At 41.3% G+C, this 14777-nt stretch overlaps 2 protein-coding genes across 2 annotated transcripts in view; both read right to left on the bottom strand.

Annotated features, from left to right (window-relative positions):
- Positions 1-4302, bottom strand: part of LOC121811843 (wnt inhibitory factor 1-like) — a gene marked incomplete in the record, with an annotated part of 13446 nt that extends 9144 nt beyond the window's left edge. Inside the window, 3 exon segments of the mRNA XM_042216196.1 lie at positions 3460-3555; positions 3736-3831; positions 4100-4302. Coding sequence (XP_042072130.1) covers positions 3460-3555; positions 3736-3831; positions 4100-4193 — 286 coding nt within the window.
- Positions 4303-4496: 194 nt separating this feature from the next.
- On the bottom strand, positions 4497-13065 carry si:ch211-221n20.8 (latent-transforming growth factor beta-binding protein 4; the record flags this gene model as incomplete). Its single annotated transcript, XM_005951414.3, is given in 15 exon segments — positions 4497-4550; positions 4657-4785; positions 6457-6582; positions 6929-7051; positions 7365-7487; positions 9030-9152; positions 9248-9370; positions 9546-9668; positions 10400-10525; positions 10703-10843; positions 10986-11111; positions 11560-11736; positions 11862-11928; positions 12021-12152; positions 12598-13065. Coding segments are annotated over 14 exon segments (1684 nt in total), but the record flags the coding sequence as incomplete, so codon positions are not given.
- Between the last annotated feature and the right edge of the window lie 1712 nt (positions 13066-14777).

The following is a 14777-nucleotide window of genomic DNA, read 5'->3' as shown; positions in this document are numbered from 1 at the left end:
TCAGAAATATTATAATTCAGATCATGCATCAGTACATTTCCATATTTTTATATCTATAAAAAGAAAGCTGACACTTGTGAGACTTTATCAAAGGTGTGAGCATCACAGCAGATGCCTTTGTGTCAAAGTAGCTGAGGATAAAACACATAAAAATAAATATAAAAATATTCTGCAGTAGATCAAAAACGAAAGAAAACCATTAATCAACATATGAACATTCCCTGATGCTGCTGAAGTGAAGCAGAGCAAAGTTACAGAGGTTTTAGAGACACAGCTGAGCGTTTCGCAATTTTGCATAATTTTAAAAAGTTTACATTTGTTCAGTATTGAACAGCAGAAATGAGGCTTTCTTTTCGGAAGTTAGTAAAAGGAAAAAAACAGCGGCCGACAGCCTGCAAACAACGGTAGACTTGTGCGAATAATGCAGAAAAAAGATTTTTAGATGGGAAATCTGTTCTTGAAGTACAGAGAGAGAGAGAGAGAGAGAGCTGTGCATGAAGTGTGATTTTTATCGTGGTGGAAGCAAAACAGCAAAAGTCAGAGTGAATTCATGACGATGTTTATGTGAAGCGTAGTTTGGATCTTCTTTTGCTGCTGGTTCAGTCAATATTGTTTGGAGAGAGATAAAAACCTGCAGCTTCAGAATCAGCACAAAAAGGACATAAACACAAAGCGCGGACCACTTCTGTGACAATTACAACCCTTTGGCTATAGTCACATATAGGGATGGGTATCGTTTAGGTTTTATCCGATACCGGTGCCAAATCGGTACTTTTGAAACGGTGCCGGTGCTCAAACGGTGCTCAAACCGGTGCTTAAAGAATGGAGAACACAAAATTGGTCCAAAAACCTCTCATGTTCAGCTGGTTTTTGTAAAAAGATAACAATGTTAGCCTTTTCTGCAGCTATGGGGCATATATGGTATCACTCTTGGCTGGAAGCAGTGCTTAAACAATGGAAAAAACACAAACTTTGTCCAAAAACCTCTCATGTTTAACTGTTTTCCACTTTTTCTTTGGTCATTTTAGCCTTTTTGGCCAGGGTGAAGGGAGTATCTGCCATCAAACAAGAAGACAGCCGCATGTAGCTATGATGATGTTTGCTAGTTCACCTTACATGCATTAATGTAATAACGTGGTTAGCCTACTCAACGTAAATTACACACGAACAACATTAAGCTACTCACGCAGAGAAGAACGGCTGCTGCTGCATCATCATCCTCATCATTTCTGCTACACTGGCAGGGCTAGGGGCCAGGACTCTCCTCTTCGGGTTTTTGGGGGATGTTGCTAACTCCGGGTCTGATAACAGGCACCACACCCGCAGTAGATGTGCTCGGTGTGAGGTCTCGCAGCAAGCTATCAAATACGGCGCATTTCTCGGCTTTTAAAAAAAAACGCTATGCGTCGCCAGGTGTTTCATCAGATTCGAGGTGTTACCTCCTTTGACAGTATCACAGTATCAGCTTAAAGCACTTGTTGCTGCTGAGTTTGCATCTTTTGCTGTGAAGTACAGCCAGACTTTTGACCGCTTCGCCTTGGGCATTTTTAATCTGTAGCTCTGCTCTAACAGAACGTACGTACCTGGCCCCGCCTACTATCCTCGGAAACGTAAAATGATTGGCTAGAAGTGTATCACAGCTCAGGAAAAAAAGCACCGAAATGTGCGCTGCTTTTCGGTCTGGTTACTACCGTTTATGTCAGAACGTGCCATCATGGCACCGGCCACCGGTACCCATCCCTAGTCACATATTCATTCCTACTAGAAAACACAGAATAAGTTGCTCCATACTTACAGCCTTTTGTTCTTACACTGTTGTTGATAAATGTATGTTCTGCTCATTGTGTAATTTATAACTGCCCAAATCCTCTAAATAATCTATGCTCCATGTTTAATAAGAAGACTCAATGTGTTTGGATGTATGCATTCTTTTTTCTGTCTTGATCAGAGCCTGTTGTGTGCCAGAAACCTTGCATAAATGGTGGCGTGTGTGTGGGCCTCAACCGGTGCCGCTGTACCAAAGGTTTCACTGGAGAGCTCTGTGAACAAGGTTAGTCCATGAGTGTGGAAGAATGTGTACATATACAGTATGTGTACAAAGGATCATGCTGTGTGCTGTGTCTGCAGCGGTGACTACACCCTGTGTGCCACCCTGTCAACATGGAGGCACATGCAGCCCTCACAACACTTGTACCTGTCCCGAGGGCACTGCAGGCCTGCGCTGTGAGAGACTGTGAGTATCAGTAACTTCTACAGCATCCATACATAACATATCTCACAGAGTGAAGTGCTTTAATTTACATGCTCCCACTGGCACAGATTATAAAGAACAACAAAATAAACTACCACAGCTATGCAGATGACACACAAATATATATCACAATGTCACCAGGAGACCGAGGCCCTGTACAGGCTCTTGGTAAATGCATTGAGGAAATTAATGACTGGCTGTCTGAGGCAAAATTTCCCCGAATCAAATCAAATTGAAGCAAATTGTGGATCAAATCGATTCGGGACCTTGTGAATCGGAATCGAATCAATTCTAGAAATCAGTGACGATACCCAGCCCTAATGATGAATCACCGGTGCATGATTAGAAGCAGGTGCGCGGGCCAAAAGCAGAAGCTCTCAGTGAGCTCCGCCCAGGCAGAGCGATGAGAGAGAGCAAAACCAAAACACATGTAGCCTTGCAGGGCTGGCCGGGTAGACACAGAGACCATGACAGTAATGACATTTTTCCACTTAAAAACACTGTTACTGATTGGAGAAATAAAAGCTCCAGATGAAAGTCTGGACATTAGAAACGTGTTGATTATGAAGCTATGCACTGGCAGACACCGCCGCATGTTATGATTGAAGGGCTTAGCTCTACACCACTGACACAGAAGAAAAATGTGAAGATTTTCAATAATTACTGAATATGCTCTGAAATGCCAGGTGACAAAACAGGATGGAACAATAAACGCTGCATATTTGTCGGTGTCTGGTTTCAAATATAAGAGAAAGAGTCCAGAAATACGTCACATGATTGCTTCTCTCCACCCATAAGCACATCGAATGAAAAACATCTCATCTTATTTGGTCAACGACAACAACAACAGCAGAGTAGTGCAACAATGGAAACAAACAGCAAGCAACAGGGAGAAGAAGAAACCACGGGAAACCATGCTGCATCCACTGGTGTCAACATCTAATTTCACATCCAATATCACACTAAAGCCTCCAGCTGCACAGAAGCAAATCACACTCGCTGCATAGAGGAAAGTAATCCGAAGACATGAGAAGCTTTATATTACTGTTTTTTTTTTAAAATAAACACAAGTGGTTGTTAAAATTACATCCATGATCATTTGTAACTTACTGTGTAAACATGGTTTGATCATATTTTAGTCTGAATATATTTTAATTATGCAGGAAAAGCTACACAGAGATACAGTAACAGAGAATGACTGATCTCACCTATCTGGCATCGAGCTCCTTGCCATCCACCAACACATGTGCATTTGTTGACGTCCACACATCTTCCCCCATTTTGACAGGCAGGAGTGCAAAGGGCTACAAAATGCAAAATAATATAGTAACACGCAGTCTGTGCAGAAAAATGTCTTCATGCTTTTTTTGTTTTTCTGCCATCCTATAGCCCATATTTTACCAGAAACTGTTTGGAGGCAGGTGGATGGGTAGATCTCGGTGGTGCTACACACCTGGGATAATTTATTGTATTATGTTACTCACGCAAGAGGCACTGGGGGCCAGTGTAGTCGGAGGGACACTGGCAGGTGTCAGGTCCCACACAGCGACCACCGTTGGCACAAGGAAACTCACACACAGCTGAGAAGAGACACGAAGAAAAGTCAAAGCTAACAATCAAGATGTCGAATCCAGAAGAAAATGGCATTGTGACACACACATCACCTGTGCACATGCATTTATACATGCATGGATATATGTACCAGTGCCTCTTTGTCTTAGGTGAGTGCAGAACATCTTATAAAAGCATTTTCTGGGCAACACATTGATGTAAACAGTGCTTCTAAACACTGTCCACTCTATTTATTTGATGTAACACCTGTCCCTCTGATCCCCAAAGGCAGTGTACCTGTGTGGCAGCCTGCTCCTGTCCAGCCGCGAAGACACAAACACTCGTTCCAGCGCATACAGGTACCTCCATGAGCGCAGGGAGGGGAGCACATGGCTGAAACATGCAACGAAAAGGGCTATAATACTCCTCTTTGCATTAAAACCTTATACTAACCTCAAAGCACACCGAAAAGTGCACAAAAAAGAGACACAAATTAACTTTAATTTAATCTGCACAGTCTATATTCCTGTGAAAAAACATTTTTATATATATATATATATATGTGTATATATATGTGTATATATATATATGTGTATATATATATATGTGTATATATATATATGTGTATATATATATATGTGTATATATAATGCATGTAATGCAAAATAATCTAGATAGATAGATAGATAGATAGAAATGTTCGGGGCAACACACACTCCATAGTTCTGACAAGGGGGGTCGCACACAGCTGGAAAGGCAGAGAGGCTGATAAAGATAAGTGAAGGAATTGAAATAAATCTATTTTTAGATTTTTAAAAAGTCCTTAACACTACATAAGATTATGTTTGACTCACGCTGGCACTTGGTGGGGTCATCTTTTCTAACTATATAGCCCTCCTTGCAGGTGCAGTTAAACCCACCAGGATGGTTCACACACAGCTGCTCGCAGCCTCCATTAGTGAAGTCCTCACACTCGTTCACATCTCATGACAGAAGACAGAAGGAGGGCAATTAAACATTAAACCTACGTGACAGTTGCTTAATTTATGGTTGGCTAAGTGACAAGGCATGCCTGCCTCTGTATTCATTCAAGGGAGTCGTTAGTCCATAACAGACTATCAAATTTCCTTTTTTATGAATAGCTTCATGAAAAGAAATCACATGGCGAATGCAACGCAAATGAGAAGCCGATCTAATCTCTGAAAGCCTCTCTGGCTCTTTAGCCTTTTCAAAATTGCTGTGTGGATAATCTACAGTCATCAGCCACTTTTGCTAGTACTGGGTTTTGCCTTAATTCTTCAAAGCACAGATTCAACAAGGTGCTGAAAACGTTCCTCAGAGATTTTGGGTCTCAACTGGCATGACTGCATTGCACAGTTGCTGAAGAATTGTCCGCTGCACATCTGTGAAGGGCCTATTCCACGACATCCCAAAGGTGCTCTATTCATTATGATTATGTTTCATGACATAATCTGAGCTTTCTCACATAGCGCATCATCCTATGAGAAGCAGCCATCGGAACATGGTAAGCCTGTAGTCAGAACGGGATGGACATGAAAAAAATACTCAGGTATACAAAACAATGCTCAGCTAATACTAAGGGGTTCAAAATGTGCCAAGGAAACATCTTCTACACCACTGCACCGTCACCAGCCTCAATTACTGATACAAGGATGGATCCATGCTTTCCTCTTGTTTATGCTAAATTACTCACAGCAGAAATCAAGATTTATCAGACGGGTGGTCTGTGGGAATTCTAGCTTCAGTTTCCTGTTGTCAGCTGACAGGAGTGGCAGAGTGATGCTCTGCTGCCGTAGCCCATCTGCTTCAAGGTTACACGTTGTTTGTTCAAAGATGCTCGTCTGCATACTTTGGTTGTAACAAGTGGTTATTTCAGTTACTGGTGTCTTTCAATTAGTTTAAAGCCGTCTGGCCATTCTCCTCTGACCTTTGTTATCAACGTGGCATTTTTACTGCCAAGAGAACTGTCACCCTCTTTCTCTTTTTCAGACCTTTCTCTGCAAACCCCAGCGATGGATGTGCTTAAGAAACCCTCAGACAAGTCTGTCTGGCACCAACAACCATGCCATGTTCAAAGTAATTTAAATCACCTTTCATCCTCATTCTGATGCTCAGTTTGAACTTTAGCAGGTTGTCTTGACCACGTCTGCATCCGTGAATGTAAAAAATGTCTTATACAGTCTTTGGGCTACATGCCTAGAAGCACTTAGATATTTGCATTAATGGGCAGTTAAAGAGGTGTACCCAATAAAGTGGCTGGTGAGTGTATTTCTGCTGGATTCAAGAGATGGTAAAGTCATTTTAATTATTATTTTGATATTAGGTGTTATATGAAAAAGGATATCAGGGCTTGTTGCACTGATACGATCTCATAACTATGGAAGCCTGTTTCCATAACTCAAAATCTTTCTCAAAATTTTGACTTATAAACTCGAGATTTTGAGAAAAGTAACTTGAAATTGTAATCTATGTGAATGACATCATTTTCTTATTACCCAGGAGGATATGGCGCAGAGGAATGTGCACACAAACCAGATTGCAACAAATTGGTGCTTTCGAGAGTGCGTTTGCTGATAGTAACGCCATGTGATTCAGCTAATAATAAAGTGCTGGCAGTGAACATGAACTCTCACCCACACAGCTCCTCGCGTCTTCGTCCAATTGCCAGCCAGCTTGACAGCTGCACTGAACATGGCCCTCAGCCCTTACAGTGCACATATGGTCACAACCACCGTTTCTCAGCTTACAGGATGTAGCATCTTTTTGGGTAAAAAAAAAATAATAATAATTTTTAGCTTGGTACACAGAAATACTGAACAATAAAGAAGACTGCGTGAACTTGCTATTTCAGCTTTTAAAATGGGAAATTTGGTGCTATGCTTGTTTTGACTGCTGATCAGAAGGAAAAAACATATTTAGCTGTGTCATGTCACATTGAAAGATTCGATCTTGATGAAAAATCTGTGTTAAAACACCAGGACAAGAGTTCTTAATAAGATTTTTTTAATCAGATTTGAAAGAAGTGCCTACCTTCTGTTTTTTTTTTTAATAATTATATATTTTTGTACACAAAAGACTGTAATGTAACTCTGTAATCAAACTTACTCCTGCAGTTTAGGTTGTCTATGTCTAACAGCAGAGGAGGGGGGCAATGGCAAGTATGTCCCCCTGGAGAATTAGTGCAGGTGTGGGAACAGCAGCCATTCTGGAGTTTACATTCATCGATGTCTATGTACACAAACCCACACACAGAAACACACAGATCATAAACATCATGTTTGGACAGCTCTCTCTTATGCATGCAACAGATTCCTCACAGTCTGGCTTTCTCATCTCACTAATTTTCCAAAATGTGCCCTCAGGACAACTACTTCCAGAGTGTCTGCACAGAAAATATGCACAAGAAAAACCAGAATCACATGCACCAAAATAATTAGCAAGAGATAAGACATATTCATGGCAGATTACTACTGATGCTTGGCATGTTTAAATGACCGAAAATGATTGGGTAAACAGCAGTGAGTGTTTAAGAGCGACTGACCCACGCAGGTGTGGCCATCAATATGCAGCTGGTAGCCGGGTCTGCAGGAGCAGTGGAAAGAGCCCTGAGTATTGATGCAAATGTGCTCGCAAGTCCCATTTAGTCCCACACACTCATCCACATCTGGAGAGATCAGCAACATTTAGATTACTCTTGCGCCATGGCAAAACATGAAATAGATTCAGCACAAGGACTCATTTAGACTTGAAATAAACATCTGAAATTCTATTAGCACAAAATTGCACAAACCTGGAATACCAGCTAAGTGCAGAGTGACTGAATGGAGAGAGCAACGATGGCTATGTCTTTTGAGAATGATGCAGAAGCCCACAGAGATGATCTCTGCTGCCCTCTGTTGACTAGCCGCACTATGACTTGACCTTAGAACCTCGTCTCTAGGAAATACAGCAACTGTGTTTAGGTTTCAATTTAATGGTTACTGTGTGTAACTAATTAAAATGAAGAGGACGGTTACATTTTAACTGCTGTACTGCCCATCTGATTGGCTGTTATGGTGGGTGGTGCAGCACATTTTAGACTGCAGTTTGTTTTACTTCACTCATCAATAATAAAGGCAGTTTAAAGGTCTCACAGCCATGCACTGTGACACTTTAGCAATTTCATACATTTACTGCAAGCAAAAATATGATGCAAGGATCTAATAAAAATGTGTATGACATCAGATTTGACATATACAGACTGTACAATAATAACAATAATAGTAATAACAGAGGTCTTGATCCATAGCTGTAGTTCCCGATCTATTTTTTTGCATGCTTCTGCTGCCATTCCCGTTTGTTCACTTAATCTGTTTGGTTTGGACGGTGTTATATCATCATCATCATCATCATCATCATCAGAGGTCATCCTAAATTTCTGAATTTTGTCCTGGACTACATTTGGTCACAATAACAAATAAACTCCTCTGACAGTAGCAAAGCCCACATTTTAGAGTTAATGCAAACAATATACCCAATACTTGGATTATATGGAGCTTTAGAGAATAAGCAGAGGGGAACAGGTAGACACAATCATGTGACAAATAAAATTTTCACAAGACTATGCAGTCAAATGAAAAAGTAAGCAAACGTCATTATTCAGCAGCTTGTAGAACCGCTGTTAGCAGCAATAACTTCATTTCAGCACCTCGATTCTCTCCTTTTCTCTCCATTGTTGTAGGTTTGCTGTTCTGCTTGGAATCATTGCCCTGTTTCATGACCTAATTTGAGCCAAGCTTTAGCTGTGAGGTCGACTCAGGTCCTGCGGCTGCAAAACAAGCCTAAATCATCAACTCACGTATACCAACTGTCAAGCACCATCCACCATGGTGCTTGACAGTTTGTATTAGCCATTTGGACACATGGTGTGTTTGATCTTTACCAAATGTGGCACTGTGCATTACGGAGTAACATCTCAGGAATTGGCCAGTATTTACATTAAGGGTGTGCTTACTTTTTCAGTAGATCCACAAACGAGTTGATTCTGATTATTTATAGAACACATTTCACAATAATAAAAGTTGTACAACTGTTAACCCACAGCAAGAATTATGAAGCCTATTTTCTAAAAAGTCAAAGTACTTTTTTTTTTTTTAAAGGAACATAAGAAAAAGTCATGCTCACTCATGCCTACTTTAATAACATCCTACTACAGCCTGCCTTTTACCTGTGCAGCTGTGTCTGTCCAGGTCCAGCTGGTAACCCGAGGCACACTGGCAGCTGTAGCTTCCTGGCTCATTGGTGCAGTTGTGTTCACAGCGACCATTGTTCACAACACACTCGTCAATGTCTGTAAACAAGCACATGTAATGCTCATACAGAGAAAGTAATGCTTACATGATACAAGTGGGTAACAACAAACACACACACACACCCATTACCCACCAAAACAAGAGTGTCCATCGCCGTTGAAGCCCTGGTAACACTGACAGAAATACGACCCGATGATGTTACCGCACCGAGCGTTGGCGTCACACGTGTGACCACCAGATACACACTCATTCTCATCTGAAGACAGACAGAGAGCCGGTTCATTTCTATTCAGTGAAGCTTGTACTACCACTTGGGATAATTTTAATGGAAGGGATAACAGCAAGCATTAAAACACGCGCACACAAGGAAGCTGACCCCGTCCACAGGAAACAGAGTTTTCCACGGAGGGACGTCAGCACTAATTGCTTACCTTCACAGTGTGTGCCGTTTCCCCGGTAACCCGGTCGACAAACACACTCGTAGCTCCCAAGCGTGTTCTCACATACGCTCCGTCCATCACACGCCACGGGACTCTCTATACATTCATCCACATCTGGGACAGAGACAAAAGGACAGAATAGTTTAGTGACATGGATACAACATATGACTTCTTCTTCTATGCATTGCTGACGCAATTTGCAATTAAAAGTTATTTCATCTAGAGAAAAGGAAATTTAATTCCTGCAAAGCACTCCCTTAATTTACTGGCAAGCAATAAAGGTACGAAGTCATTTTCATGTCAACAACCTTGTTTTAAATAACTGTCACTGAACCACTTTGGGAAGCTGTGGTAATAGATTTTTTTTTCTTTTTCTTCTTTTAATTCCCCTTTAGTCCATTTAACATTGCTACTTTCTGACAGTAGTGGTAAAATCATAGTACATAATCAAGCACAGCGCAGATGTTACTATGAAAATTTAAGCCATGAAAAGCAGGCACAGAAAGCACATCATGCCTTGGCACACAGAGTAACCTGGGTACACAGGATGTGCTGGAGGACCAGGGGCGCAAAGAAGTCGAAAAGAAAGTGAACAGACTTCTTTTTTTTTTCTTTACAGAACAAAAGAGGAAATCAGCCTTTAACGTGAGGGTGAAAGAGGGACAGGAGCATATATAAGCAGGCAAAGCAGCAGACTGAAGCTGTATCTTGCTGCAAAGCATTTCTCTCTGTCAGACAAAGTTCTTACTTTGCAGAAACTCAAATGAAGTATGTTAAAAATTCAAAACAGCAGATCAAATCTGGACATCGGCCTTTTTCAGTCGTGGTGATGTTTAATGATTTACCGACACAGGCAGCAGTCTCTGCTCTGAAGCCCAGCTGGCACTGGCATGAAAAGCTGCCAGGAGTGTTAACGCACACATTTCCCAGCTCGCGGCGACACAGCTCCTCAAAGCCGCACTCATCCACATCTACAGAGGAGTAACACCAATAAATTATAAGATAAATGGCCAAGTTTAACAGATGCAAACATTTAAGTCATCCCGGGTTATGATGTAGCGTGTCAGCCTGTATTTTATGCTTATATATATTTGGATGTACATGCATATTTTATCAAAACGCACACCAGACTTCAACATTAACCTCACCTACACAGCCTCGCCCATTTGTAGCCATTACATATCCCTCATGGCACGAACAGGTGAAGGAGCCAGGTGTGTTTTTGCACTCAGCCTTGCCTTGACAGGCCTGCAGGCCTGTCACAGCGGCCAAAGCGCACTCATCAACATCTGCAAGACCCATAAGAAACACGTAAATTATGATCATACTAAAGAGGCGCTGTGAAAAATTTCTGAAAACCTGCATCGGACATTTCTTTTTCCCCCACAAACACACACACAAATAGAAAAACACACACAGAGGTTGACGAACCCTGGCACCCGTCAGAACCCATCAGGTAACCACGGAGACAGCTACACGAGTAAGAGCCGGGGTTATTAATGCAGCTGGCATGGAGGTCACATGGTCCTGGTCTCTCTCCTTCGCACTCATCAACATCTGTCCAACATCCAACAGAGATAATACGCTTAATCTAACTCAGACACCTGCAGTTTTACATGGTGATGTCAAGCTGACAAAAATATATGAATAATATATAACACAGCTCTGAAATATTAAATGCAAAAAGTTTTGTAAATAAATTATACTGCAGTTAGATCAGCTGGTAGCTTGTTTCTCATCACTCACGCTTGCTTCTGAAAATTTGCGCAGTACAGTTAAAAGTTTAAACACAACCGTGATACTAATACACATTAATATTTTCCAAGAGAGGCTAAATGAGCCTGCGTGCAATTTTGTTCACTGGGCTCGTGTAACGTAGCGTACCTTTATGTTGTGTTGCATTGCTGTAAATGTTAAAAACTCAAAGGTGTCAAAAGCATTTTTATTTTTTTTGTGATTTTCCAATTCTACAAAAAGCACTTTCCCAGTTTTGATCACTTCTTACCTTTACACTCGGCTGCTCCTTCCAAGGTGAAGCCCTTGGGGCAAGTACAGTTGTCACCATCCTTTACCATGATGGATGGACAGATGCAGACATTGCTGCTCTCATGCATCAGCTGGTTTCCTGGACACTGTGGAGCAAGGCTAGAGTTTGGGGAAGTTGTGGTGGTCAAAGGAGCTGCTAATGCAAAGAAAAAGAGGGAGCTGCTGAAAGGAAATGCTGAAATGTAAGACACAGCACAACAAAAGAGAGAAAAAATAAACACAACAAAAGACAAAATGACCAAAAAAACCCAAAAAACTCACAGGTTGTAGGTGTGTGGCTTGGTGTTGGTTCACTGACATTTCTGAGTGCACTCTCGTTCACCTGGGTCTGCAGCAGGAAAAGGCAACAAACTGAGATTTATTTATAGTCTGATGCTGTCAGACTAACATACATGCAAGAAGCCTTCCTAAACCACTTGCCTGGCTCTTAGTGAACACTGTGTGTTTCACTAACTTGTTGTCATTTTCCTGAGGGCTGCTCAGAGGTTCAGCCACGGACATCAGCAGCAGGCCTGCTGACAGGAGAGTCCAGAGGTGAGCCATCACCTGAATCTGTGTGGAGAGGAAGAGGAGAAGATGAGGTTACTCAGCCATCAATAAACCAGAGTTTAAAAATAGATAAAATGACACAGAGCATTTCATAGTTACTGTAAAGGTGCTCACCTATTGAAAACACAGAGGCACACAGACACACAGTGCATGTCCGGGCAGGCAAAACAACAGCACGAGGGGGGGAAAGAGCACTCTGTCATTAAGTTAACCCCCGAGGCTGTCTGCACTGAACAAAAGAGACCTACATCCACTGCAGTTTCACCCACAGATCACACTGAAATGTGTCTAATTTAACTGAGAAGATAAGTTTTGGCAGCATCTGTATTATCCCGAAACTCTTTGCGAGAACAGCTAATAGAAGGCGATAAAAACAAATGCGGGACTAACTGTTTCTGTGAGTTGGTGCGAAGCAAAAGATGCGTAGAAGTCGCGTAAATCGACGTACCTGGGTTTAGATTTACTCTTAAGTAGAGGGCTCGGGAACACTGAGGTTTCCAGAGGCCACAAAGCGATCCGGTTCTACAGTGGATCTTCGGCAGAGACGAGGTGCTCATGCAGACGCACGCCAGCTCTGTCAAGAATAGGGGGGCTGTACGATCCTGCAGTGACTCCACATCCTGTCCCGGAGCTCTGCACTTCCCATTCCACAAATCCCAAATCACCGCAAACAGGCAGCAAAAGGCTGGCCTGGAGGCTGTGTCTAGGTGGCCCTGCTTTAAACCCTGGCGTGGATGTCATAAACGAGCCCCGGAACAAGGGAGGCCAAATCCTTGCAGCTCAGCTTCCCTGGGCGGCTCATACAAACACGCCAAAGTAAAATCAGACTGATCAGAGCGAAAGATGAAAGCTCAACCGCTACAGCTCACCTTATGCAAATATCAGATGGTTTAGAAATAGTTCTGTGATAACTTGGGACTGTGATAAGTGGGGTTCTCAAGGGGTCTAATCATTTGGCTTAACTGTAAAAAAATACCCCCTACAGGGCATTCCACATAGGCCACTGCACCCTGCACCTCACAGGAGAGTGAAGCACAGACCCCCCTTAAAAAAACCCTTTTCCTTCAGGATATTGAGTGAAAAAAACCCTCACAATTCACAGTTCTCTGAATTTCACTGACTCATTGTTATTTTTCCCATAAAGCTTTTTTCCTCTTTTTCTGTGCACATTTCAGTCACAGCTTTAAAAAAAATGTATTTTTACAGAGCTCATCTTGTAGCTCACATCAGACCTACTACTTTAATGTCTCTCCTGTGAGTGACAGACAGACATGATAAAGAAAACCTTTATGTTCCTGCTTCAGTAGTCACTTTAATAAAGGGTGAATCTAACGAATCACAGAAACTGTCTCCTAGTTTCTTACTTTGTTCGTTCTTGGTGTTACTTTAAAATAATATTTTAACTTTTTTTTAAAAAAAAAAATAGAAAACTGTTGTGTTTTCTATTAAAAGAAATCTCTATATATCGATAATTGGAGACAACTTATCTGGACCACCCCTCATACACCCCCCTTCTGGTTCTCTGTCTACATATGACCCTCCTGCTCTACAATGTTTGTTCTCTTTTTTTGTGTCCCTCCCCTTTTCCGTTCATTCACCTTTCATTAGCCCATAGGCTTCTGCCCAGTCAAGTCTTCTCTGAAGCCATTACTACACTGCAGCCTTAATTCACAATACATTATCTACAGGAAATGCTGCCAAGTGAGGATGTAGTCCCAGCTAGTGAAATTAAATTAATTAAATTGCTCAAGGATGCCGTAACTGTGTTTGGATCAAAGTCCATTATTTGGGATCCTCCTCATCCATTCCCACTGCGTAGAAAGGACTGCATCTTTTGTATGTAGTTGAAATAATGGAAACCATCAAAGCAAACACAATACAGCCTGTGATAATGTGAAACCTCTAATGGGTCATGATTATTTGAATTGTTTCTCCCAACTGGAAACCATCAGAATTTTTCTAATGGTTTCTGTTGATTCACTTCTCCACCCGCATGTGAACTGAACACATACTTCTACACATTTTAATGGCTATATTATAACAAAGGTGAGGACATAACATACAAGCTACACTGCAAACCAGATCTAATTATTTAAGTATTTAAGCAAGTGGGTACCCCATCATCTTTGCAGTGGCGTAAAAGTGTTAAAACATTTTGTAGCTGGCAGCAGATGCTTTCTGTCATTATGAAAGAAATTGCAGAGTCATAATTACACAGAGTAAAAGTGTTTATGCTGTAACCTACAGAAGTCAGACATGGTACAAGGTTTTAAAAGATCACAGAAAGAGGCTCAGTTGAAACAGTAAGTAAGAGGTGGTGATAAAGGAACAGTCTCACAGTTTATACATTCACGTCAAGGATAAGAGCTAATTTACATAAAATAACATGTACACATTGCAGGCATGAAAAGTAGCGGTAATTATGATGTTTTTATCTTACATTTGATTTGTTTTTCACTAAACAAGATGCAAAAAGCATATTTATTTGTGCAGTATTAATATTATTCTTTTACCATGAAGGTGAAAGCACTCATACATTAGCATGTAAAGTTAAACATTATATTAAAAAAAAGGCTTTTTTCACATTTTTGTGCTGATAGCAGATGGCAGTGGAGATGCAGATCATTT

This window comes from Haplochromis burtoni, unplaced genomic scaffold (assembly GCF_018398535.1).
Source record: "Haplochromis burtoni strain Fernald_Lab_line unplaced genomic scaffold, NCSU_Asbu1 Contig_954, whole genome shotgun sequence".
Classification (NCBI taxonomy): Eukaryota; Metazoa; Chordata; class Actinopteri; order Cichliformes; family Cichlidae; genus Haplochromis; species Haplochromis burtoni.
Note: the sequence above shows the minus strand (reverse complement) of the source record. Positions and strands in the feature narration are given on the sequence as shown.